The 25,886-nt window shown below is 44.5% G+C and overlaps 1 protein-coding gene across 1 annotated transcript; it reads left to right on the plus strand.

Annotated features, from left to right (window-relative positions):
• Positions 1-3,499: 3,499 nt before the first annotated feature.
• gc2 (guanylyl cyclase 2) lies at positions 3,500-23,293 on the plus strand (the record flags this gene model as incomplete). Its single annotated transcript, XM_079215840.1, has 23 exons — positions 3,500-3,760; positions 4,816-4,944; positions 5,686-5,865; positions 11,271-11,388; positions 11,464-11,765; positions 13,316-13,447; positions 14,564-14,667; positions 14,873-14,991; positions 15,229-15,313; positions 15,392-15,488; positions 16,238-16,354; positions 17,118-17,198; positions 17,291-17,467; positions 18,208-18,364; positions 18,454-18,603; positions 18,731-18,879; positions 19,455-19,618; positions 20,336-20,528; positions 20,617-20,791; positions 21,393-21,491; positions 21,713-21,807; positions 21,997-22,082; positions 23,194-23,293. The coding sequence occupies 23 exons, from the start codon at positions 3,500-3,502 to the stop codon at positions 23,291-23,293; spliced, it is 3,270 nt and encodes a 1,089-aa protein (XP_079071966.1).
• Between the last annotated feature and the right edge of the window lie 2,593 nt (positions 23,294-25,886).

The raw sequence follows: 25,886 nt of genomic DNA on the forward strand, positions 1-25,886 counted from the left end.
AATTACCATCATTTACTAAATGAACATCATGCTGTATTGAAGAAGACTTGAAACTAGAGATTGAGACATAAACTCATGTTTTCAATGTTTACTGATGGAATACATCAAGAGAAGTAGAGTCATTTATATAGACTTCTATGCAACCAGAGGAGTCACCCCCTGGTGGTCAGGAGAGAGAATGCAGCTTTAACACATGAAGCATATACTTCTATACAACCAGAGGAGTCGCCCCTGATGGTTAGGAGAGAGAATGCAACTTTAACACATGAAGCATATACTTCTATACAACCATAGGAGTCGCCCCCTGGTGGTTAGTAGATCGAATGCAGCTTTAACACATGAAGCATGTACTTCTATACAACCAGAGGAGTCGCCCCCTGGTGGTCAGGAGAGAGAATGCAGCTTTAACACATGAAACATAGACTTCTATACAACCAGAGGAGTCGCCCCCTGGTGGTCAGGAGAGAAAATGCAGCTTTAACACATGAAGCATAGACTTCTTTACAACCAGAGGAGTCGCCCCCTGGTGGTCAGGAGAGAGAATGCAGCTTTAACACATGAAGTATAGACTTCTATACAACCAGAGGAGTCGCTTATATTTTATATAATTCGTGGGATTAAACATTTTGCCACACCAAAAATCACTTAATTGAAAAAGACAGATAGTCTTAAAGGGTCTTTGAAAGCAGCAACATGAACTCCAGCGCTCCAGAGGAAGAGGTTTTCCTCTGGCCGGTCAGGACTTCACATCTGGACCGATTTGCTTTTGCGTTTGACAGAATGTCGGCAGAGTCAAGTTACAACTTCAACCATCCAGAAACGATCCGGTCGCCTTTGGCCTCACCTCTCGCCCCATAAACCACACGGCAACAGCTTCAGTCTCGCCTGGCCTCTGAGGTAGAACACACAGCGTGAGGCCTTTCCTCGTCCAGTGCTTGCATTAGCCTCTCTTCTGTTTTTATGATGTTAAACGCTATATATATATATATATATATATATATCGGGTAAAACCCAGAGGGGAGGGGGAGCCTGATAAAGTGAAAAGAGGAAAACAGTGACCTTTACCCTGCAGAATTTTCTTGCACACTGTGCAGCGCCTCTCTGAACCTCCTCCTTTCTTTGGACCCTCCTTGCACTGAAGGAGTGGGACGACTCTTCCAGCTTTCTGTACCGACCGGGCGACGACAGAGCTGGTGCTTCTGTGTCGTGCTGCCCTCTAGCGCTGCACTTATTGAATGAAACATGAACAGTTTGGAAGAGGGAAAACGTAGCGAGAGCAAACCGAGGGTTTCATTTGCTGAATAAATGTTGCATTTCTGCTGCAACTTTATCAGAAAGGAGGGTTTTAAAGTGATTTGTTCACTTTAACGGCTGTTCTTCCGTCCTTTACCCTATTTGTGTCTTTCCAAAATGTAAATACCAGCATGCAAAAATACTTTTTTCAATGCAATAGCACTTAAATGTATAGTATAATTAATCTTAATCCACAATAATCATGCACGTCACAACAATTCCTTCTGTTTTCATGCCGATTGTTGTATTCTTTTGTTATTTACAGATGATTAGAAGTGAAGATTTATTCCTGAAACACGAGTGAAGCTTGTGGAAGATGTAGAATGCTGAAAACTCACAAAAATAGATTTTGTGTCTAAGTTAAATAACAAATCAGGGCTTTAAGATATTGTGCGTGCCCATTAAACCCAGTGGATTCACACCAGTGAAACGTCAATTAAACATTTCCAAACACGTCTAGAGAGACGCTCATGAGAATATTAATACTGATCATCGTCTTCATCTTCATCTTCATCTCAGGCTTAAAGCTGCAGAGGTCCTGATTGGATTCAATATAATCTGACAGGTTCAGGGTCACACACACTTGTTCTAGGTCGTCTCACACACACACACACACACACACACACACACACACACACACACTTTGCTGCTGAGTCGGACGACAGACCGACGAGGGGAAGTGATGAAAGCTTCGCTTTGCTGCAGAAGAGTCGACTCAAAGAGGAGCCGCACGGTAGGAGTCCTTTAATATCCTTTAATATCCTTTAATATATACTAAATACACACATAATAATCATGAAGCAACGGGTGTACGAACAAAGGAGCGTGGAACTAGTGCAGTGTGAGTGAGTTTTAAGAAGTGATTCTCCAGATATTATCTGTTTTAAGGACGAGTGAAGTTGCATATGTATTGCTTCAGCAAAGCTCTCTGCACCTTTAAGGCTCTGGTGTCTTAAAATGATGCATTTTTAGTTATTCTAGGGCCCGAGCCAATTGGATTATGAGGATTATGATCCCGTCCAGGTGTGACAGTATTGATAATCCTGTTGGAGCTGACTGAGAGAGATAATGAGGCTAAAGTGCTGTTGGAAGACGTTGTTTTCCACTAAAATGACTTCATGAACTTGTAAAATCAGCTCATCTTCCTGCTGAGATTCAATCTCCTCTTCAAGCGTTTCCAGAAAGGTTTCCTGGAGCACGACGTTCATTTTCCACCTGACTGAAGAAGATGAATTAATACACATGCAGCATTATTTCCCTCCAAGTCAGACCTGGATTTTTGTTCATTTTAAAGGGACAGTTCACCCAAAAAACATCCTCTTTCCTGTCGCGTCTTTTATCAGTCTGGATTGTTTTGGTTGCCGAGTGTCGGAGAAGTCTTCCTTCTCTCCAGTGTAATGCACAGGTGGCAAAGTGGCAAAAATAATAATAATAATATTTTGATAAATCATGACTGAGTTACTTAAGTAATGTGCATGAAATCTGTGGAATCGGGATTGGAAAATAGCACGACAGGAAAGAGGAAAAGAAAATGTGTATTTTTAGTTTTTTTGGGGTGAACTGTCCCTTTAATGTCAACCAGCTGACGAGATTTAAAAATATCGAGTCATGGACCTTTTTAAAAAATAATATAGAAGCTCAATAAATCCTCAAATATCAGAAAGATCTGAACAAAATGTAATTTACTCAAGTATTTAACTTAATTTAAAGTACTTGTATTGTACTGTATTTTTACACAAATCCTAAAATATTGGGTTCCTTAATTGTCACATTTCAGATTTTATCCAACGTTTCACACAAAGATTACAGAGAAAATGTGTAAAAAAGAAAAACTGATTTAATCTGAAGTCGCTGCAAAACGAGTACTTTTGCTTTTCACACTTTTAGCCAAACTGAGCTAACGATGTCTTTTAATTGAAGTATGATTTTAAATGCAGGATTTTTACATTTTACTTTAACTTCTAACTTCTTCACCGTCCCTTGTAGTATCTGTAAAAGTTCATCCTACTTAAATAAATCTAACCGATTGCCTTGAAAAAGGTTAGGTAAACTACGTTGTGTTTACTGTGTTTCTACTTGTTCAGCTAACGTAACTTTGTGGAGTGATTCCAACTTAAAACTGAAGTGAAATGACCTCATAACTCCGTTGTTCCTCCAGGAAGAGGCTCCTCCTCCTTCATGACCTCTGGAGGCGTTTGACCTTGAGATGCGGCCACAGCGACGTGCCTTCATCTCCCCTCCTCCTCCTCTTCCTCCTCCGTCCCTCCTCCTCCTCCTCGTCCTCCTCGTCCTCCTGGCCTCCCCGGCCCGGGCATCCTGGTTCCGGGTCGGGGTCGTGGGCCCGTGGGGATGCGACCCCCTCTTCGCCAAGGCGCTGCCCAGCGTGGCGGCGCAGCTCGCCGTCAACCGCATCAACAAAGACCCGGCGCTGTCCCGCGGCGCCACCTTCGACTACGCCGTGCTGCAGGTGACCAATCAGACCGGATCAGACTGGATCAATCTGGGATTCAAACTGGGATTCAAACTGGGATTCAAACTGGGATTCAAACTGGGATTCAAACTGGGATTCAAACTGGGATTCAAACTGGGATTCAAACTGGGATTCAAACTGGCGGGCGAGACATTGGTTGATCTTTGGTTGCGGTCTCTTTGTGGTCTTTTTTGGGCTATTCTGTGTCTATTTCAGACTTTTACATCTTTGTGTGTGTGTGTGTGTGTGTGTGTGTGTGTGTGTGTGTGTGTAGGCGTGTGTATGTGTGTGTGTTTGTGCGTGTATGTGTGTGTGTGTGTGTGAGTGTAGGTGTGTGTATGTATGTGTGTGTGTGTGTTTATGTGTGTGTGTGTTTATGTGTGTGTGTGTTTGTGTGTGTGTTTGTGCGTGTATGTGTTTATGTGTGTGTGTTTATGTGTGTGTGTTTGTGTGTGTGTGTGTGTGTGTGTGTGTGTGTGTGTAGGCATGTGTATGTGTGTGTGTTTGTGCGTGTATGTGTTTATGTGTGTGTTTGTGTAGGTGTGTTTGTGTGTAGGTGTGTGTCTGTGTGTGTGTGTGTTTGTAGGTGTGTGTGTTTGTGTGTAGGTGTGTATGTGTGTGCATGTGTAGGTGTGTGTGCATGTGTAGGTGTGTGCGTGTATTAGTGTGTGTGTGTGTGTGTTTCTGTGTGTGTGTGTGTTTGTGTGTGTGTGTGTGTGTGTGTGTGTAGGCATGTGTATGTGTGTGTGTTTGTGCGTGTATGTGTTTATGTGTGTGTTTGTGTGTAGGTGTGTTTGTGTGTAGGTGTGTGTCTGTGTGTGTGTGTGTTTGTAGGTGTGTGTGTTTGTGTGTAGGTGTGTGTGTGCATGTGTAGGTGTGTGTGTGTATTAGTGTGTGTGTGTGTGTGTGTTTCTGTGTGTGTATGTGTGTATGTGTGTGTGTGTGTGTTTGTGTATGTGTGTGTAGGTGTGTGTGTATGTGTGTGTGTCGTAAACTGAATCAAACTGCGGTGCCTACACGTGGTTCCCCTCTGAGTCTCTGGTTGTCTTCAGGAGCCGTGTGAGACGTCCAGGGCGCTGCAGAAGTTCGTCGGCTTCCACACCGCGGCGTCCGGCTACGTCGGGCCGGCGAACCCCGGCTACTGCGACGCGGCGTCGATGCTGAGCAAGAGCTGGAACAAGGTGTGTCTTCTGAGGGGGCGGGGCCTAGAGGGGTTTAGGGTTTAGGGGCCTAGAGGGGTTTAGGGTTTTAGGCCCTAGAGGGGTTCAGGGGTTTAGGGGCCTAGAGGGGTTCAGGGTTTAGGGGCCTAGAGGGGTTTAGGGTTTAGGGGCCTAGAGGGGTTTAGGGGCCTAGAGGGGTTTAGGGTTTAGGGGCCTAGAGGGGTTTAGGGGCCTAGAGGGGTTTAGGGTTTAGGGGCCTAGAGGGGTTTAGGGGCTAGAGGGGTTTAGGGTTTAGGGGCCTAGAGGGGTTTAGGGTTTAGGGGCCTAGAGGGGTTTAGGGGCCTAGAGGGGTTCAGGGGCTAGAGGGGTTTAGGGTTTAGGGGCCTAGAGGGGTTTAGGGGCTAAAGGGGTTTAGGGTTTAGGGGCCTAGAGGGGTTTAGGGGCCTAGAGGGGTTTTGGGGCCTAGAGGGGTTTAGGGGTCTAGAGGGGTTTAGGGGCTAGAGGGGTTTAGGGTTTAGGGGCCTAGAGGGGTTTAGGGTTTAGGGGCCTAGAGGGGTTTAGGGGCCTAGAGGGGTTTAGGGTTTAGGGACCTAGAGGGGTTTAGGGTTTAGGGGCCTAGAGGGGTTTAGGGGCCTAGAGGGGTTTAGGGGCCTAGAGGGGTTTAGGGTTTCGGGGCCTAGAGGGGTTTAGGGGCCAAGAGGGGTTTAGGGTTTTTAGGGGTGTGGTCACGTCTGTGGTCACGCCTCCTCTGCTCCCCTGAAGGCCTTGTTCCCGTGGGGCTGCGTCGGCTACGATCTGGACGATGTCCGGAGCCACCCGACCTTCGCCCGCCCGGCGCCGCGGCCCACCGGCGTGCTGCTCAGCCTCATCCGGTACTTCCGGTGGGCCAACGTCGCCGTCATCTCGTCCTCAGAGGACGTCTGGGTGGAGACGGCCTCCAAGGTGGGACTTCCTCCTTCAGTTGTGTTGTTGTAGATGAATCCAGTAAACCTTCAGTGAGGAGCTCACTGCTGGGACATAACATAAAGAAACACAAAACCACAACACACAACAGAGACACAAATACCCTCAAAAAAGACTCTTTGTTGTGGTTTTGAGTCTCTTTGTTGTGGGTTTGTGTCTCTTTGTTGTGGTTTTGAGTCTCTTTGTTGTGGTTTTGAGTCTCTTTGTTGTTGGTTTGTGTCTCTTTGTTGTGGTTTTGAGTCTCTTGTTGTGGGTTTGAGTCTCTTTGTTGTGGTTTTGTGTCTCTTTGTTGTGGTTTTGTGTCTCTTTGTTGTCGTTTTGAGTCTCTTTGTTGTGGTTTTGAGTCTCTTTGTTGTTGGTTTGTGTCTCTTTGTTGTGGTTTTAAATCTCTTTGTTGTTGGTTTGTGTCTCTTTGTTGTGGTTTTGAGTCTCTTGTTGTGGGTTTGAGTCTCTTTGTTGTGGTTTTGAGTCTCTTTGTTGTGGTTTTGTGTCTCTTTGTTGTGGTTTTGTGTCTCTTTGTTGTGATTTTGAGTCTCTTTGTTGTGATTTTGAGTCTCTTTGTTGTGGTTTTGGGTCTCTTTGTTGTGATTTTGAGTCTCTTTGTTGTCCGTTTGAGTCTCTTTGTTGTGGTTTTGAGTCTCTTTGTTGTTGGTTTGTGTCTCTTTGTTGTGATTTTGAGTCTCTTTGTTGTCCGTTTGAGTCTCTTTGTTGTGGTTTTGTGTCTCTTTGTTGTGGCTTTGTGTCTCTTTGTTGTGGGTTTGAGTCTCTTTGTTGTGGTTTTGAGTCTCTTTGTTGTGGTTTTGCATCTCTTTGTTGTGGTTTTGAGTCTCTTTGTTGTGGTTTTGCATCTCTTTGTTGTGGATTTGAGTCTCTTTGTTGTGGTTTTGTGTCTCTTTGTTGTGGTTTTGAGTCTCTTTGTTGTGGTTTTGAGTCTCTTTGAGGTGTTGTGTCTCTTTGTTGTGGTTTTGAGTCTCTTTGTTGTGGTTTTGCATCTCTTTGTTGTGGTTTTGAGTCTCTTTGTTGTGGTTTTGCATCTCTTTGTTGTGGATTTGAGTCTCTTTGTTGTGGTTTTGCATCTCTTTGTTGTGGGTTTGAGTCTCTTTGTTGTGGTTTTGAGTCTCTTTGTTGTGGTTTTGCATCGCTTTGTTGTGGTTTTGAGTCTCTTTGTTGTGGTTTTGCATCTCTTTGTTGTGGTTTTGAGTCTCTTTGTTGTGGTTTTGCATCTCTTTGTTGTGGATTTGAGTCTCTTTGTTGTGGTTTTGTGTCTCTTTGTTGTGGTTTTGAGTCTCATTGTTGTGGTTTTGAGTCTCTTTGAGGTGTTGAGTCTCTTTGCTATGGTTTTGAGTCTCTTTGAGGTTTTGTGTATCTTTGAGGTCTTTGAAGTCTCTTAGTCCCGATCTGTGTCTCTGTGGATCTCTCTCCAGGTGAAGGTCGGGGCCCCTGACTCTTTGTTCCCTGACTCTTTGTTCCCCTGACTCTTTGTTCCCCTGACTCTTTGTTCCCCTGACTCTTTGTCCCCTGACTCTTTGTTCCCCTGACTCTTTGTTCCCTGACTCTTTGTCTGTTCCCTGACTCTTTGTTTCCTGACTCTTTGTTCCCCTGACTCTTTGTTCCCTGACTCTTTGTTCCCCTGACTCTTTGTTCCCTGACTCTTTGTTCCCTGACTCTTTGTTCCCCTGACTCTTTGTTCCCTGACTCTTTGTTCCCCTGACTCTTTGTTCCCTGACTCTTTGTCCCCTGACTCTTTGTTCCCCTGACTCGTTGTTCCCTGACTCTTTATTCCCTGACTCTTTGTTCCCCTGACTCTTTGTTCCCTGACTCTTTGTCTCCTGACTCTTTGTTCCCCTGACTCGTTGTTCCCTGACTCTTTGTTCCCTGACTCTTTGTTCCCCTGACTCTTTGTCTGTTCCCTGACTCTTTGTTTCCTGACTCTTTGTTCCCTGACTCTTTGTTCCCTGACTCTTTGTCTGTTCCCTGACTCTTTGTTTCCTGACTCTTTGTTCCCTGACTCTTTGTTCCCTGACTCTTTGTTCCCCTGACTCTTTGTTCCCTGACTCTTTGTTCCCCTGACTCTTTGTTCCCTGGCTCTTTGTTCCCCTGACTCTTTGTTCCCCTGACTCTTTGTCCCCTGACTCTTTGTTCCCCTGACTCTTTGTTCCCTGACTCTTTGTCTGTTCCCTGACTCTTTGTTTCCTGACTCTTTGTTCCCCTGACTCTTTGTTCCCTGACTCTTTGTTTCCTGACTCTTTGTTCCCTGACTCTTTGTTCCCTGACTCTTTGTTCCCCTGACTCTTTGTTCCCTGACTCTTTGTTCCCCTGACTCTTTGTTCCCTGGCTCTTTGTTCCCCTGACTCTTTGTTCCCCTGACTCTTTGTCCCCTGACTCTTTGTTCCCCTGACTCTTTGTTCCCTGACTCTTTGTCTGTTCCCTGACTCTTTGTTCCCTGGCTCTTTGTTCCCCTGACTCTTTGTTCCCCTGACTCTTTGTCCCCTGACTCTTTGTTCCCCTGACTCTTTGTTCCCTGACTCTTTGTCTGTTCCCTGACTCTTTGTTTCCTGACTCTTTGTTCCCCTGACTCTTTGTTCCCTGACTCTTTGTTCCCCTGACTCTTTGTTCCCTGACTCTTTGTTCCCCTGACTCTTTGTTCCCTGACTCTTTGTTCCCCTGACTCTTTGTTCCCTGACTCTTTGTCCCCTGACTCTTTGTTCCCTGACTCTTTGTTCCCCTGACTCTTTGTTCCCTGACTCTTTGTTCCCCTGACTCTTTGTTCCCCTGACTCGTTGTTCCCTGACTCTTTGTTCCCTGACTCTTTGTTCCCCTGACTCTTTGTTCCCTGACTCTTTGTCTCCTGACTCTTTGTTCCCCTGACTCGTTGTTCCCTGACTCTTTGTTCCCTGACTCTTTGTTCCCCTGACTCTTTGTCTGTTCCCTGACTCTTTGTTTCCTGACTCTTTGTTCCCTGACTCTTTGTCTGTTCCCTGACTCTTTGTTTCCTGACTCTTTGTTCCCTGACTCTTTGTTCCCTGACTCTTTGTTCCCCTGACTCTTTGTTCCCTGACTCTTTGTTCCCTGACTCTTTGTTCCCCTGACTCTTTGTTCCCTGGCTCTTTGTTCCCCTGGCTCTTTGTTCCCCTGACTCTTTGTTCCCTGACTCTTTGTTCCCCTGACTCTTTGTTCTCTGACTCTTTGTTCCCTGACTCTTTGTTCCCCTGACTCTTTGTTCCCTGACTCTTTGTTCCCCTGACTCTTTGTTCCCTGGCTCTTTGTTCCCCTGACTCTTTGTTCCCCTGACTCTTTGTCCCCTGACTCTTTGTTCCCCTGACTCTTTGTTCCCTGACTCTTTGTCTGTTCCCTGACTCTTTGTTCCCTGACTCTTTATTCCCCTGACTCTTTGTTCCCTGGCTCTTTGTTCCCCTGACTCTTTGTTCCCCTGACTCTTTGTCCCCTGACTCTTTGTTCCCCTGACTCTTTGTTCCCTGACTCTTTGTCTGTTCCCTGACTCTTTGTTTCCTGACTCTTTGTTCCCCTGACTCTTTGTTCCCTGACTCTTTGTTCCCCTGACTCTTTGTTCCCTGATTATTTGTTCCCTGACTCTTTGTTCCCCTGACTCTTTGTTCCCTGACTCTTTGTTCCCCTGACTCTTTGTTCCCTGACTCTTTGTCCCCTGACTCTTTGTTCCCCTGACTCGTTGTTCCCTGACTCTTTGTTCCCTGACTCTTTGTTCCCCTGACTCTTTGTTCCCTGACTCTTTGTCTCCTGACTCTTTGTTCCCCTGACTCGTTGTTCCCTGACTCGTTGTTCCCCTGACTCTTTGTTCCCCTGACTCTTTGTTCCCTGACTCTTTGTTCCCTGACTCTTTGTCTGTTCCCTGACTCTTTGTTCCCTGGCTCTTTGTTCCCCTGACTCTTTGTTCCCCTGACTCTTTGTCCCCTGACTCTTTGTTCCCCTGACTCTTTGTTCCCTGACTCTTTGTCTGTTCCCTGACTCTTTGTTTCCTGACTCTTTGTTCCCCTGACTCTTTGTTCCCTGACTCTTTGTTCCCCTGACTCTTTGTTCCCTGACTCTTTGTTCCCCTGACTCTTTGTTCCCTGACTCTTTGTTCCCCTGACTCTTTGTTCCCTGACTCTTTGTCCCCTGACTCTTTGTTCCCTGACTCTTTGTTCCCCTGACTCTTTGTTCCCTGACTCTTTGTTCCCCTGACTCTTTGTTCCCCTGACTCGTTGTTCCCTGACTCTTTGTTCCCTGACTCTTTGTTCCCCTGACTCTTTGTTCCCTGACTCTTTGTCTCCTGACTCTTTGTTCCCCTGACTCGTTGTTCCCTGACTCTTTGTTCCCTGACTCTTTGTTCCCCTGACTCTTTGTCTGTTCCCTGACTCTTTGTTTCCTGACTCTTTGTTCCCTGACTCTTTGTCTGTTCCCTGACTCTTTGTTTCCTGACTCTTTGTTCCCTGACTCTTTGTTCCCTGACTCTTTGTTCCCCTGACTCTTTGTTCCCTGACTCTTTGTTCCCTGACTCTTTGTTCCCCTGACTCTTTGTTCCCTGGCTCTTTGTTCCCCTGGCTCTTTGTTCCCCTGACTCTTTGTTCCCTGACTCTTTGTTCCCCTGACTCTTTGTTCTCTGACTCTTTGTTCCCTGACTCTTTGTTCCCCTGACTCTTTGTTCCCTGACTCTTTGTTCCCCTGACTCTTTGTTCCCTGGCTCTTTGTTCCCCTGACTCTTTGTTCCCCTGACTCTTTGTCCCCTGACTCTTTGTTCCCCTGACTCTTTGTTCCCTGACTCTTTGTCTGTTCCCTGACTCTTTGTTCCCTGACTCTTTATTCCCCTGACTCTTTGTTCCCTGGCTCTTTGTTCCCCTGACTCTTTGTTCCCCTGACTCTTTGTCCCCTGACTCTTTGTTCCCCTGACTCTTTGTTCCCTGACTCTTTGTCTGTTCCCTGACTCTTTGTTTCCTGACTCTTTGTTCCCCTGACTCTTTGTTCCCTGACTCTTTGTTCCCCTGACTCTTTGTTCCCTGATTATTTGTTCCCTGACTCTTTGTTCCCCTGACTCTTTGTTCCCTGACTCTTTGTTCCCCTGACTCTTTGTTCCCTGACTCTTTGTCCCCTGACTCTTTGTTCCCCTGACTCGTTGTTCCCTGACTCTTTGTTCCCTGACTCTTTGTTCCCCTGACTCTTTGTTCCCTGACTCTTTGTCTCCTGACTCTTTGTTCCCCTGACTCGTTGTTCCCTGACTCGTTGTTCCCTGACTCTTTGTTCCCCTGACTCTTTGTTCCCTGACTCTTTGTTCCCTGACTCTTTGTCCCCTGACTCTTTGTTCCCTGACTCCGGTCAGTAGTTCGTCCATGCCAGTGCGTGTACCTCTGTGTTGTCTCTGCCCCGTCCAGGTAGCCGACTCCTTGAGGAGTCACGGCCTGCCGGTCCGACTCGTCAGCTTCACGGAGAACACGCCTCACGCCATCCGGCGAACTCTGACAAAGCTCCGCAAGATGAGTGAAATACGACGTGAGTGACTTTTTTAAACTTCTAACTTCTGAGCTCTGCAGAAACGCGTCATGGTCGGCCCGTGTCTCGTTGCAGTCGCGGTGCTCTGCATGCACTCGGCTCTGATCGGCGGCGCGGCCCAGAAGCGGCTCCTGGAGGCGGCCTACGACATGCGGCTGACCGACGGCTCGCTGGTGTTCGTGCCGTACGACGCGCTGCTCTACAGCCTGCCGCACCGCAACGTGAGCTACGCGGCGCTGCGCGGCAACAGCAAGCTGCGGCGCGCGTACGACGCCGTGCTCACCGTCACCATCGACTCGCCGCAGACGTCCTTCTACGACGCCTACGGGGAGGCAGTGGAGAGGGGGGAGGTGGCCCGGACGTTGAGGCCTCAGCAGGTGAGAGGGTGTGTGTGTGTGTGTGTGTGTGTGTAGGTGTGTGTGTGTGGGAGGGTGTAGGTTTGTGAAGGTGTGTGTTTGAGTGTGTGTGTGTCTGTGTGTGTGTGTGTGTGTGTGTGTGTGTGTGTGTGTGTGTGTAGGTTTGTGAAGGTGTGTGTGTTTGAGTGTGTGTAGGTGTTTATGTGTGTGCAGGTGTGTGTGTGTGTGTTTGAGTGTGTGCAGGTGTGTGTATAGGTGTGTGTGTGTAGGAGTGTGTAGGTTTGTGAAGGTGTGTGTGTGTTTGAGTGTGTGTATGTGTGTGTGTGTATGTGTGTAGTTATGTTTGTGTAGGTGTGTAGGTGTGTGTGTGTGTGTGTAGGAGTGTGTAGCTTTGTGAAAGTGTGTGTGTGTTTGAGTGTGTGTAGGTGTGTGTGTGTGGGAGGGTGTAGGTTTGTGAAGGTGTGTGTTTGAGTGTGTGTGTGTCTGTGTGTGTGTGTGTGTGTGTAGGTTTGTGAAGGTGTGTGTGTTTGAGTGTGTGTAGGTGTTTATGTGTGTGCAGGTGTGTGTGTGTGTGTGTTTGAGTGTGTGCAGGTGTGTGTGTATAGGTGTGTGTGTGTAGGAGTGTGTAGGTTTGTGAAGGCGTGTGTGTGTTTGAGTGTGTGTATGTGTGTGTGTGTATGCGTGTAGTTATGTTTGTGTAGGTGTGTGTGTGTGTGTGTGTAGGAGTGTGTAGCTTTGTGAAAGTGTGTGTGTGTTTGAGTGTGTGTAGGTGTGTGTGTGTGGGAGGGTGTAGGTTTGTGAAGGTGTGTGTTTGTGTGTGTGTGTGTGTGTGTCTGTGTGTGTGTGTGTAGGTTTGTGAAGGTGTGTGTGTTTGAGTGTGTGTAGGTGTTTATGTGTGTGCAGGTGTGTGTGTGTGTGTGTGTGTTTGAGTGTGTGCAGGTGTGTGTATAGGTGTGTGTGTGAAGGAGTGTGTAGGTTTGTGAAGGTGTGTGTGTGTTTGAGTGTGTGTATGTGTGTGTGTATGTGTGTAGTTATGTTTGTGTAGGTGTGTAGGTGTGTGTGTGTGTGTTGGAGTGTGTAGCTTTGTGAAGGTGTGTGTATTTGAGTGTGTGTAGGTGTATAGGTGTGTGCAGGTGTGTGTGTTTGAGTGTGTGCAGGTGTGTGTGTGTATAGGTGTGCAGGTGTGTGTGTGTGTTTGAGTGTGTGTATGTGTTTGTGCGTGTGTGTGTGTGTGTGTGTATGTGTGTAGGTCTGTAGGTGTGTGTGTGTTTGACTGTGTGTGCGTGTGTGTGACTGTGTAGGTGTGTTTGAGTGTGTGTGTGTGTGTGTGTGTGTGTGTGTGCGTGTGTGTGACTGTGTAGGTGTGTTTGAGTGTGTGCAGCTGTGTGTGTGTGTTTGAGTTTGTGCAGGTGTGTGTGTTTGAGTGTGTGCAGGTGTGTGTGTGTGTGTGTGTGTGTGTGTGTGTGTGTGTGTGTGTGTGTGTGTGTGTGTGCGTGTGTGTGTGCATGCGTGTGCGTGTGTCTGCACTGTTGAGATGACTCGGCGGTTCAATCCCCCCGTGTGTCCCTCAGGTGTCTCCGCTCTTCGGCACCATCTACAGCTCCGTCCTCTTCATGGCTCACGCGGTGAATCAGGTCCGGGAGGCCAGGGAGTGGATGTCTGGGGGGAACCTGGCAAACCACACCAGCAACTTGGACTTCCAGGTCATAATAATAAAAACGATAATAATAATAATAATAATAATAATAATAATAATAATAATAATAATAATGATAACTTTATTTATATTGAAGCACCTTTAAGGTATTTTAAACATACATGAAAATCCGAACATTTCTCCATGTACATGTGCTCAGGCCTGGACCGGCATCATGCATGAGGAGCTTTGGGCAGACTGCATAGAGTTACAATAGCTTCCTCTCACATCGGGTGTGTCTTGTTGTCCACGCCACGTCGAGGCCGTTGACCGAAAACACAAACAAAACAGGACATGAATAGGACATGAATATGGCATGAATAGGACATGAATAGGACATGAATAGAACATGCATATGGCATGAATAGGACATGAATAGGACATAAACATGACATGAATAGGACATTAATATGGCATGAATAGGACATGAATAGGACATGAATAGGACATGAATATGACATAAACATGACATGAATAGGACATGAATAGGACATGAATATGACATGAATAGGACATGAATAGGACATGAATAGGACATGAATATGGCATGAATAGGACATGAATAGGACATGAATAGGACATGAATATGACATAAACATGACATGAATAGGACATGAATAGGACATGAATATGACATGAATAGGACATGAATAGGACATAAATAGGACATGAATAGGACATGAATAGGACATGAATATTGACATAAATATGACATGAATAGGACATTAATATGACATGAATAGGACATGAATAGGACATAAATATGACATGAATAGGACATTAATATGACATAAATAGGACATGAATAGGACATGAATATGACATAAATATGACATGAATAGGACATTAATATGACATAAATAGGACATGAATCGGACATGAATATGACATAAATATAGCATGAATAGGACATGAATCGGACATGAATAGGACATGAATATGATATAAATATAGCATGAATATGAATATGACATGAACATCACATGAATATGACATGAATATGACATGAATATGAATATGACATGAATATGACATGAATATGACATGAATAGGCCATGAATATGACATGAATATGGCATGAATATGACATGAATACATGAATATGACATGAATATGACTCCAGGGCTTCAGCTACCCCATCAGGACCGACGGCTCCGGAGCCGCTCTGCTGGATTTCCTCATCCTGGACACGGACGGAGACTCCTGGGAGCTGAGGCCCACCTACAGGTGTGTGACGAGTTAAAGGGCCACACACGTTTAAAGGCTGCTCTTTGAGTCATGCACAATATTGCTTTTTCTATTTTAGCCTTTATTATTCTATCTTGTACACTTCGTTGTGATCTTTGATCAAACTCTTGCACAAGAACTTCCTTCGGGATCAATAAAGTTCTATCGTATCTTATCTAAATATCGTGATCGGCTTGATTGACAGGATCGACATGGAGACGGGCTCTGTGCGCTTCCTGGGTCGGGAAATCCACTTCCCTCGCGGCTCCGGACCCCGGAAGGACTCGTCCTGCTGGTTTACTCCTGGAGTCCTCTGCTCGGGGGGTCAGGAACACACACACACACACACACACACACACACACACACACACACACACACACACACACACACACACACACACACACACACACACACTGGATTTACTGACTTTTTAAATCTAATGGTTTCCTGCATTGGCACGACCCAAAACACTTCAACTGTTCTTCAATTTCTTTACAAAAAACACATTTAATGTTTTAAAAAGAATAAAAAATAAAGCAAAATGTTTGTTCTCGTCCCAGGCGTGGATCTGTTCTCGACCCTCAGCATGTTCCTTGGAGCGATGGCCGCCTCTGTTTTCGGCGTGGCGTTTATTTACTGCATCAGGTAGGAAGTCAATAACCTCACGATTATGATTTAAATAATAACAGTTTTGTATTAAGAACACGTAGTTTTGTTTTCTAGGCAGCGCATCATTCAGCTCCGGCTGGTGAAAGGTGCGAACCGGATCCTTCTGACTCTGGCCGACGTCACCTTCATCAACCCGTCGCTAAGCAACAAGGTTAGCCCCTCCCCCTCTCCGATTGTGACGGTTAACGAGCATTTCAATTAAATAAATCCCAATTTATTGAACATCTGAAGATTCTTTCACTGGAGCATTTCTATTTTATATTAGTTTAAACATTGACTCAATAAAAATGACAGATCACTTTATTTAGTAGTTTATTTATACAAAAATATACAAAAATATAAAACCAACAAATTAAATATAATTTAGATTAAGATATAGATATGAAGCAGTTAGTACATACATGAATTAACTCATTAATACATCAATACATATAATTAGTTAATTCATATATATAGAGTATCAATATGTACTATATATATATATATATACACATATATATAAAATATAATATATGCAACATTTAAATAACGTTTTCAGAGTAATATACGTATAATACACTAATTAATAAAATACACACAAAATGCTTAAATAAATAATTTGAATATTAATAGGAATTTGAATTTGAATTGATTTAAGTTAGTTTAATTTAATTTAAATCTTGAATGCAGTACCTTTATTTGTAACAGATTATTTCTAAACCATTCTATTTATTCATTTGTTAATAAGTAAGTCAACTGAGTAGTCCCTCCACCACTGTGGCGAGATTGCCGTTAAAATTAGTTCAAACTAGAAACTAATGGAAACAAATGTTTTTATCACACCCTGAACCTTTGTTGTATTAATAATAATAATTCCATAATAATAATAATAATAATACCATAATAATATCTCCTTTATAGAAGCTGAGTGTGGACGACGGCCGGGTGAGCGGCACGAGGAGCCAATCAGGCGGCACATCGCCGGTCTCCACCCAATCACCGGCCACCTACGAGAACTCCAACGTCGTCATCTTCGAGGTAGAAAGGAGAGAGAATGCAGCTTTAACACATGAAGCATATACTTCTATACAACCAGAGGAGTCGCCCCCTGGTGGACAGGAGAGAGAATGCAGATTTAACACATGAAGCATATACTTCTATACACCCACAGGAGTCGCCCCCTGGTGGACAGGAGAGAGAATGCAGCTTTAACACATGAAGCATATACTTCTATACAACCAGAGGAGTCACCCCCTGGTGGTCAGGAGAGAGAATGCAGCTTTAACACATGAAGCATATACTTCTATACAACCAGAGGAGTTGCCCCCTGGTGGTCAGGAGAGAGAATGCAGCTTTAAGACATGAAGCATATACTTCTATACAACCAGAGGAGTCGCCCACTGGTGGTCAGGAGAGAGAATGCAGCTTTAACACATGAGGCATAGACTTCTATGCAACCAGAGGAGTCACCCCCTGGTGGTCAGGAGAGAGAATGCAGCTTTACGACATGAAGCATAGACTTCTATGCAACCAGAGGAGTCACCCCCTGGTGGTCAGGAGAGAGAATGCAGCTTTACGACATGAAGCATAGACTTCTATACAACCAGAGGAGTCACCCCTGGTGGTCAGTAGAGAGAATGCAAGTTTTTAGACACAGCATAAATCGATTGGATTATCCCAACAACGTCTTCATATGCAGTCTATGTTTCGTCCATAAGGCTGTTGATATTTTGATTGACAGTTCAAGAGAAATAAGAAGAAGAAGTAAAGTGAGAAAGTTTGGGTGTTTTCTCTCCTGCAGGGCGACTGGGCGTGGCTGAAGAGACTTCCAGACGGGTCGTTTAGCAGCATCAACCCCAAAACCAGACACATTTTTGAACTGGTACGGGACAAAGACGGTATCCATCAGCTTAAGTATATACAGTATATATATATATAAATATATATATATAAAACACGGTTTTCTGGCTTCAGATGAAGGACATGCGCCACGAGAACGTGAACCTCTTCCTGGGCTTCTTCCACGACTGCGGCGTGTTCGCCATCGTGACGGAGTTCTGCTCCAGAGGGAGTCTGGAGGACCTGCTGCTGAACGACGAAGTCAAGCTGGACTGGATGTTCAAGTCGTCGCTGCTGCTGGATTTAATCAAGGTCAGTGAGGGAGGAGGGCGGCGAGCAGGTGGTTTATTCCCAGTATAACCTTCCCTCCTTCTGCAACCCAACATTGGCCTGTACTCATACTTCATCTCCACGGACGCCATTGCTTAAGCAAAAGTATGAATATCACATAGTTGATTGATTGTTTGGTTTGTAAAGATTCTGCGGTTGCGATCACCAAATAGAGACAGGTTTTTACCCATGATGCCACAGCTGAAGTTAACGGGGATTTAGTTGTTGCGCAATTTGCGTACTTAAATAACGGCACTTTTGTTGCCTAAACCTAATGAAGTTGTTTCCGGTGAAGTTTATTTTGAAAAGACTGTATGCACCTGGCTCTCGATAGGGCTTTTAAAAATGTTTGCGTTGACTCGTGTAGTTTGAGTTGGTTGCAATCTGCAACCTCACCACTAGATGGCGTCAAATCCTACACACTTTAAACTACATTAAAATAATTAAAAGGAAAAGCAGAAATTCTTCACATTATAGAAGCTGTAAGCAATTATCAGAATAGTAGACAATATATTTTCTCTCATTCAATAATTGATTAGAGGCGCAATCGTTTCAGCTTTGCTTGTGTTTCTTCATCTTTAGAAAAGCACTTTTCTATGTTTTGAGTGCAGGAATCTTGAGTTAAATTGTTCTGATGAATCGTGGAGTGGAAGTAGAAAGCGGAATGAAAGGTACAAGTACCTCAAATTCAATGATGTACTGAAGTGCTTCTTCGGTCTCAGGGTATGAAGTACCTCCACCACCGCGGCGTGTCCCACACTCGCCTCAAGTCCCGTAACTGCGTGGTGGACGGCCGTTTTGTCCTGAAGGTCACCGACTTCGGCTACAACGAGGTCCTGGAGGCCCAGAGGTTCCCTCACAAGGAGCAACCTGCAGAAGGTGAGCGCGAAAGATTGAAAGCAGCTCAGGTTAGAGAACCATCTGTGTGAGTCGCGGCTAGCTAACGCAACGCCGTGTTGCCGCCGCAGAGCTGCTGTGGACGGCTCCGGAGATCCTGAGGAGCGGGCAGCCGGAGCCTCACGGGTCGCCGGCCGGAGACGTGTACAGCTTCGCCATCATCATGCAGGAGGTGGTGGTGAGAGGGCCTCCCTACTGCATGATGGACATGTCCGCCGCAGGCAAGGACACAACAACAACTACACAACCAAACGTATAGCTCATCCGCACACGTCCCAAATGTTGTGTTGGCTACAAGGCTTTTCTTCTCTCTCACAAACGACAGCTGACGCTTTCTCTGCGTTTCAGAAATAGTGGAGAAGCTGCGTAAGCCTCCTCCGCTGTTTCGGCCGGTGGTCAGTTCGGACTACGCTCCTCTGGAGTGCATCCAGCTGATGAAGCAGTGCTGGAACGAGCAGCAGGACAAGAGGCCGGGCTTTGAGGAGATCTTTGACCAGGTGGATGCAAGGATTTAAACACTTTAGGCTTTAATGTCTACTTCTACATGCTACACAATGCCCTGTGAGCTGGTGTTGAACTGGTATATAACCACCAGTGTTGAGTTGTTGGTGCTGGAGCACTAAACCAACCCACTGCCTCTTCAATAAACTGCTCACATTTTTAAAACGCCATTTGTTGAGAAGACATTATAGTGTTGTTGATGGTGTAAAAGCTGGTTTTACATGGAATTTCCAGCATATTGGATTTAAATTGGTCTATTTTTTGGAAGTCAATATAATTTGGGAATATTACGTTTCATTTAGCTGACGCTTTTATCCAAAGTGACTTACAATTAGTGCATTCAACCATGAGTACAAACTCAGAACAACAAGAATCAAGAAAGTATAATTTCTTCAAGAAAGATAAACTACGAAATGCTATCAGTAAGTGCCATTTAAGTGCTGACTTTCTTATTTAAATTAATATACATATATTCATTCTGACGGTATGAAGGGTTCTGTTGCTTCTACTGGACTGAGGCAGTTAAACTTCTTGTACTTCTCTGTATTTGTCCTCCCTTTGTTCCCTTCAGTTTAAGAACATCAACAAGGGGAAGAAGACCAACATCATCGACTCCATGCTGAGGATGCTGGAGCAGTACTCGTCCAACCTGGAGGAGCTGATCCGGGAGCGAACGGAGGAGCTGGAGATCGAGAAGCAGAAGACGGAGAAGCTGCTGACTCAGATGCTTCCTCCGTGAGTCCAACAGAGACAAAACCTCGCAGATTAAAACCCGCTGAGAGGGTCGGAGAGGAGAGGACGTGTGTCTGGAGGCCAGCAGGAAGTTAGCTCGGCAGAAAGATAATGGGATTGTTTCATTGGATTCAGGATTATATTGTAGAAAGTAGGATAGTAACTCCATGCAGACACACATATGGGTGCCAAATTATGATATTGGCTAAATATGCATTGCAGGCTCGACCATGCAGCCATTGCACATTGCAGATTGGTTCGAAAAAACTGAACAGGAATTTTTAAAATGATTTTAAAAACATGAGAATTATTCAAATTTAGAATTTGTGCAGAAAAGGTATATGTTATTGAATCTCTATATGGAGCCCCAAAGTGTAAAATATTACATGAATACATAAAATAATGGGAAATAAATAACCACGTGAATTTATTATTGAAGAAATGATTAAAAATTAACATTCGTATTTTCAAAATAAAATTTTAATAATAGAACATATTATTTACAAATGCGTTTTTCACAATAAAATAAAGTCAAAGTTGTTACAGGTTCATTTATATATTTTACAAAATTTACTCACAGAATTCATTATTATTTACTTGATATTGAACACTGTGGGGTTCCAACCTGGAAAAAATAGTATTTTGATTGCTGGGATATGTTTTGCGTCGCCATGTTTTGTTTTGTTGGAAGATTTAAACCGTCCCGTCATCTCCCGTCAGGTCGGTGGCCGAGGCTCTGAAGGTGGGCGGTACGGTCGAACCGGAGCACTTTGACAGCGTGTCGCTTTACTTCAGCGACATCGTCGGCTTCACCACCATCTCGGCCAACAGCGAACCCATCGAGGTGGTCGACCTTCTCAACGACCTCTACACGGTCTTCGACGCCATCATCGGAAACCATGACGTCTACAAGGTTCCGTCGCTTATTGTTTCTATGAGCACTGTGGCGGTAGATCGCATTAGCTCACACCTGTTGTTCGCTGCTTCCCGTTCTGCTCCAGGTGGAGACCATCGGCGACGCCTACATGGTGGCGTCCGGCGTTCCCGTCCCGAACGACAACCGCCACGCTGCAGAGATAGCCAACATGGCGCTGGACATCCTGAGCGCCGTGGGAACCTTCAAAATGAGACACATGCCCGACGTTCCGGTCAGGATTCGTATCGGACTACACACAGGTAAACTTCACCCTCTATCAACGGGTCAACTATTGTGTTTCCAATCATACCCATGACAATGGGTTGTTTTGATGTTATTTTATATCACTCCATTGGCCATACTTGATGTATTTCTGACACTACATTAAGCCAATTGTACAAGAGACACCGTCAACAAACCTGAGTCTAGTTGTAACACCTGAACACAACGTCCTGCCTGAAAACGAGTCCATAAGATAAATAGAAAGCAGAATGTAAGGTATACATATAGTTTATGTGTAAAAACAGCCTAAACAAAAATACAGTTTGTATTCTGCACTTTTATATGACTAATAGTCTCAAATTTTCTCTCTAATGTCCTCTGGTTGTATAGAAGTATATGCTTCATGTGTTAAAGCTGCATTCTCTCTCCTGACCACCGGGGTGCGACTCCTCTGGTTGTATAGAAGTCTATATAAATGACTCTACTTCTCTTGATGTATTCCCTCAGTAAACATTGTAAACATGCGTTTATGTCTCAATCTCTAGTTTCAAGTCTTCTTCAATACAACATGATGTTCATTTAGTAAATTATGGTCATTTAGAGAAAAACAAAATGGTGGCGTGTGTTTGACTGTTACAGGTCCATGTGTAGCCGGGGTCGTAGGCCTCACCATGCCTCGCTACTGTCTCTTTGGAGACACAGTGACCACCGCGTCTCGTATGGAGTCCAGCGGGCTGCGTATGTACAAAGATATAACCGTTTCTGGATGAAATAATCAGACTAGGAATTTTGTTTTTTAGGCTGCTTTGTAAATTTCTCTGAAACCATAGAAAGCATGTCTTCTTGTAAATTTGACGTTGACAATTCTTCATCCTTCTTCTAGTTAATTATATTTTTTAACATTTATTCTCACATTTATTCCGCAAAATATAATATCCATTGTTCTTGTCCCGCTGCAGCCTACAGGATCCACATTCACGAGAGTACAGTGAAAGTCCTGCAGGAATTAAACCTCGGCTACAAGGTGGAGCTGAGAGGGAAGCAGGAAGTCCAGGTGCAATGCTTTTAAATAACTTGAGACTTCCGCATGTGGTTGAAGTCCAGTCTGTCACCGCCGTATATATATATATATATATATATATATATATATATATATATATATATATATATATATATATATATATATATATATATATATATATATATATATATATATGTGTGTGTGTGTGTGTCTCTTTCTCAGGGGAAAGGAGTAGAGGAGACCTACTGGCTCGTAGGGAAAGACGGCTTCAACAAACCTCTTCCTGTTCCTCCGGAGGTCAAATCCGCGTAGGAACAATTTTTGGTTTTCTGCTTTATTCTTCTCCCTCTTTTTAATCTGTGCTCCCCTGAACGCCTCGACTAATAGTCCTGGGAGAAATCCATTGAAAAGAAAAACCAGAGAGATAAGATAAGATACTCCTTTATTAGCAGATGAAATACCAGAAGGTATTCCTGCTGGTTTGGGGTGCAGAGTCTCAAACTAAGTAGGATCTCACCATAAAGCAATTAATTAATTAGTTAATCCAATCTCATTTACACTTGGCGGGTGTGCCGATGGGGTCCGGAGGACGTGCAGCATCGAAGTCGATCCAATTTGGACACACAAGACCACTATAATAACAGTATAAAGATAGCAAGAATGCACTATGCTAAGATACCCAAAGGTACCTAAGGTACCTAATGTATCCAAAGGTACCAAAGGTATAAGGTATCCAAAGGTACCAAAGGTATAAGGTATCCAAAGGTACCTAGTGTACCCAATGGTACCTAAGGTGTCCAAAGGTACCTAGTGTACCCAAAGGTATCCAAAGGTACCAAAGGTATAAGGTATCCAAAGGTACCTAAAGTACCCAATGGTACCTAATGTATCCAAAGATACCTAGTGTACCCAAATATACCAAAGGTACCCAAAGGCACCTAAGGTGTCCAAAGGTACCTAGTCTACCCAAAGGTAACTCAGGTATTCAAAGATACCTAAGGTGTCCAAAGGTACCTAGTCTACCCAAAGGTAACTCAGGTATTCAAAGATACCTAAGGTGTCCAAAGATACCCAAAGACACCAAAGGTACCCCCAATGTACTCAAATTATTCTGAAACTAAAAGAAATATTTTGGTTGCCTCAACTTAAATATTTATACTATAAGTATTTCCCCATCTTTTTTTTTAATCTCCCAGCCCTTTATGCTAAGCTAGGCCAATCGCCTCCCAAATCTAGCGCCACGCAAAACGCACAAACATGAAAAAAAACTCTCAGAAAGAATCCAAATTATAAAGTTCCCCAAAAATGTGTGTGTGTGTGTGTGTGTGTGTGTGTGTGTGTGTGTGTGTGTGTGTGTGTGTGCGTGTTTGTGTGTCTGTGTGTGTGTGTGTGTTCACGCTGTCCACTTTGTCCCAACAGGAAAATGGCCCAGAGCTTGCAGATGGCCGAGATAGCCCAGTATAAGAAACGGAAAGCCGAGAAGCAACAGCAGGATCTGCTTGCAAAGAAGAAAAACTGAGGTAATGTTTTGAAAACATAATATATAACATGACTGGCTCGGTTGGCAGAGTTGTTTGCATTTAGCTGCATCTTGATGACGAAGACGTCTCCGCAATGAGAAGCAGCTGGTCGAAGGTTGGGTTCTGGTAAAAAAAAAAAAAAAAACGCTTTTATTTTGAAAACTAGATAATCCATCTTGAAACTGCAGATGGAATTTCAAAATAAAATTGATTCAAGTAAATGCAAATAGAAGACATTCATAGTAGGGATTCTTTTGTCCTTAAAATAAAAACTATACTGTTTCCGTCAGAGGGAAATGAGAATTATGTTTGGTGAGTTGGTCACTAACTAAACTCAGTTCTTACTTTACAAGGTTTGGAAACGTGTAACTTTCTCCTGTTGATGCTTTTAATGTGAACTCCTGTCCATTCAGGAAACTTTACAGAGAACTGGCTGGGAGCCGGACCGGCTCTACTGTGTTTGAGTTTAACTAGGAGAACAACTCGTTCATCAGTTCATCAGTTCATCAGTTCATCAGTTCATCAGTTCATTAGTTCATCAGTTCATCAGTTCATTATTCATCAGTTCATCAGTTCATTAGTTCATCAGTTCATTATTCATTAGTTCATCAGTTCATTAGTTCATCAGTTCATCAGTTCATCAGTTCATCAGTTCATTAGTTCATCAGTTCATCAGTTCATTAGTTCATTAGTTCATCAGTTCATTAGTTCATTAGTTCATTGGTTCATTAGTTCATCAGTTCATTAGTTCATCAGTTCATTAGTTCATCAGTTCATTAGTTGAGCACTTTTTCTCATCTTGCATTAATCGTTTTCTCCCTTCCTCTTTCCTCCTTCCTCCCCTTACCTCCTTCCTTCCTTTTTCCTCCTTCATTCCTCTTTCCTCCTTCCTTCCTCTTTCATCCTTCTTCCTCCCTTCCTCTTTCCTCCTCCCTTCTTCTTTCCTCTTTCCTCCTTCCTCTTTCCTCTTCTTTCCTCCTCCCTCCCCCTCCTTCCTTCCTCCCTTCCTCTTTCCTCCCTCCCTCGTCTCTTCCTCTTTCCTCCTCCCTTCTTCTTTCCTCTTTCCTCCTTCCTCTTTCCTCCTCTTTCCTCCTCCCTCCCCCTCCTTCCTTCCTCCCTTCCTCTTTCCTCCCTCCCTCGTCTCTTCCTCTTTCCTCCTCCCTTCTTCCCTTCCTCTTTCCTCCTCCCTTCTTCTTTCCTCTTTCCTCCTTCCTCTTTCCTCCTCTTTCCTCCACCTCCCCCTCCTTCCTTCCTCCCTTCCTCTTTCCTCCCTCCCTTGTCTCTTAATCTTTCCTCCTCCCTTCTTCCCTTCCTCTTTCCTCCTCCATTCCTCTCTTCCTCTTTCCTCCCTCCTTCCTTCCTCCCTTCCTTTTTCCTTCCTCTCTTCCTCCTCCCTCCTTCCTTCCTCTTTCCTCCTCTTTCCTCCACCTCCCCCTCCTTCCTTCCTCCCTTCCTCTTTCCTCCCTCCCTCGTCTCTTAATCTTTCCTCCTCCCTTCTTCCCTTCCTCTTTCCTCCTCCATTCCTCTCTTCCTCTTTCCTCCTCCCTTCCTCCTCCCTCCCTCCTTCCTTCCTCCCTTCCTTTTTCCTTCCTCTCTTCCTCCTCCCTCCTTCCTTCCTCTTTCCTTCCTTCCTCTTTCGTTCCTTCCTCCTCCCTTTCTCTTTCCTTCCTCCTTCCTCCCTCCTCCCTCCTCCTTCCTCCTCCCTCCCTCAGCGTCTCAAAAGAAGACCTGAAGGAGGATCCCTCTCATCCGAGTCGTGACGCAGCTCCAGGCGCCCGAGGAGGACGGCAACGCCGTGATGTCACTGCTCTGAGCGGGAAGCCGCGACCTTTGAACTCTAAGCAGACGAAAGGGGTCCTGAGGAATCCCTCGTTCGTTTCCTCCTCCTTCGTTTCCTTGTGCTTGAAGGGAAGGAAAGGAACTGAGGAGGCGAGGAGGAGGAATTTGGCATCTTGGCTTTTCGGTGCAAAAAATGACACGAATAAAGATGAAGGTCTGGAACCAAATATGGTTCTTTAGATGCCATAGAAGAACCGTTTCTGGTTCAGACCGAGGTTCTTTCAGGAACCACTTACCTTAAAAACAACGTTCAAGGAGCTTCAAAGAACCAGAAAAGGTTCCTTCAAAGAGGTGCAACATAAAGGTTCTTTGATGAACTTAAAGGTTTGTTTTGCTAATTCATATCATCCCCACCGTCCAATGACTCAAGCTTTATTTAACACAAATATTAATATCCCATATGACAAACGTAGAACCAGATTAGAGAAGAGAGGAAAGGAAACAAGAGAGGAAAGGAAACAAGAGAGGAGCGGAGAGGAGACGAGGAGAAACAAGACAATATAACAAAAGTTTAAGGTTTCTGTGTTTCTACAATAAAATATTGTGTCATCTTTAAATATTGTTTGACATTTGAATCATTTTGTGGCTCTTTTTTAAATATGTTTACTTTGTGTGGATCTAAACAACAACAACAACTTCATGTCAGGTCGTTATTTATTATTATTTATTTTAATGGCGTGCTTTTAGTCTGAAATGTGTGTTTTAGATCTACTTTACTTTGGTAACCATAGCAATGCAACGTGTGGTGCTTTG

This window comes from Taurulus bubalis (assembly GCF_910589615.1).
Source record: "Taurulus bubalis genome assembly, chromosome: 3".
NCBI lineage: Eukaryota > Metazoa > Chordata > Actinopteri > Perciformes > Cottidae > Taurulus > Taurulus bubalis.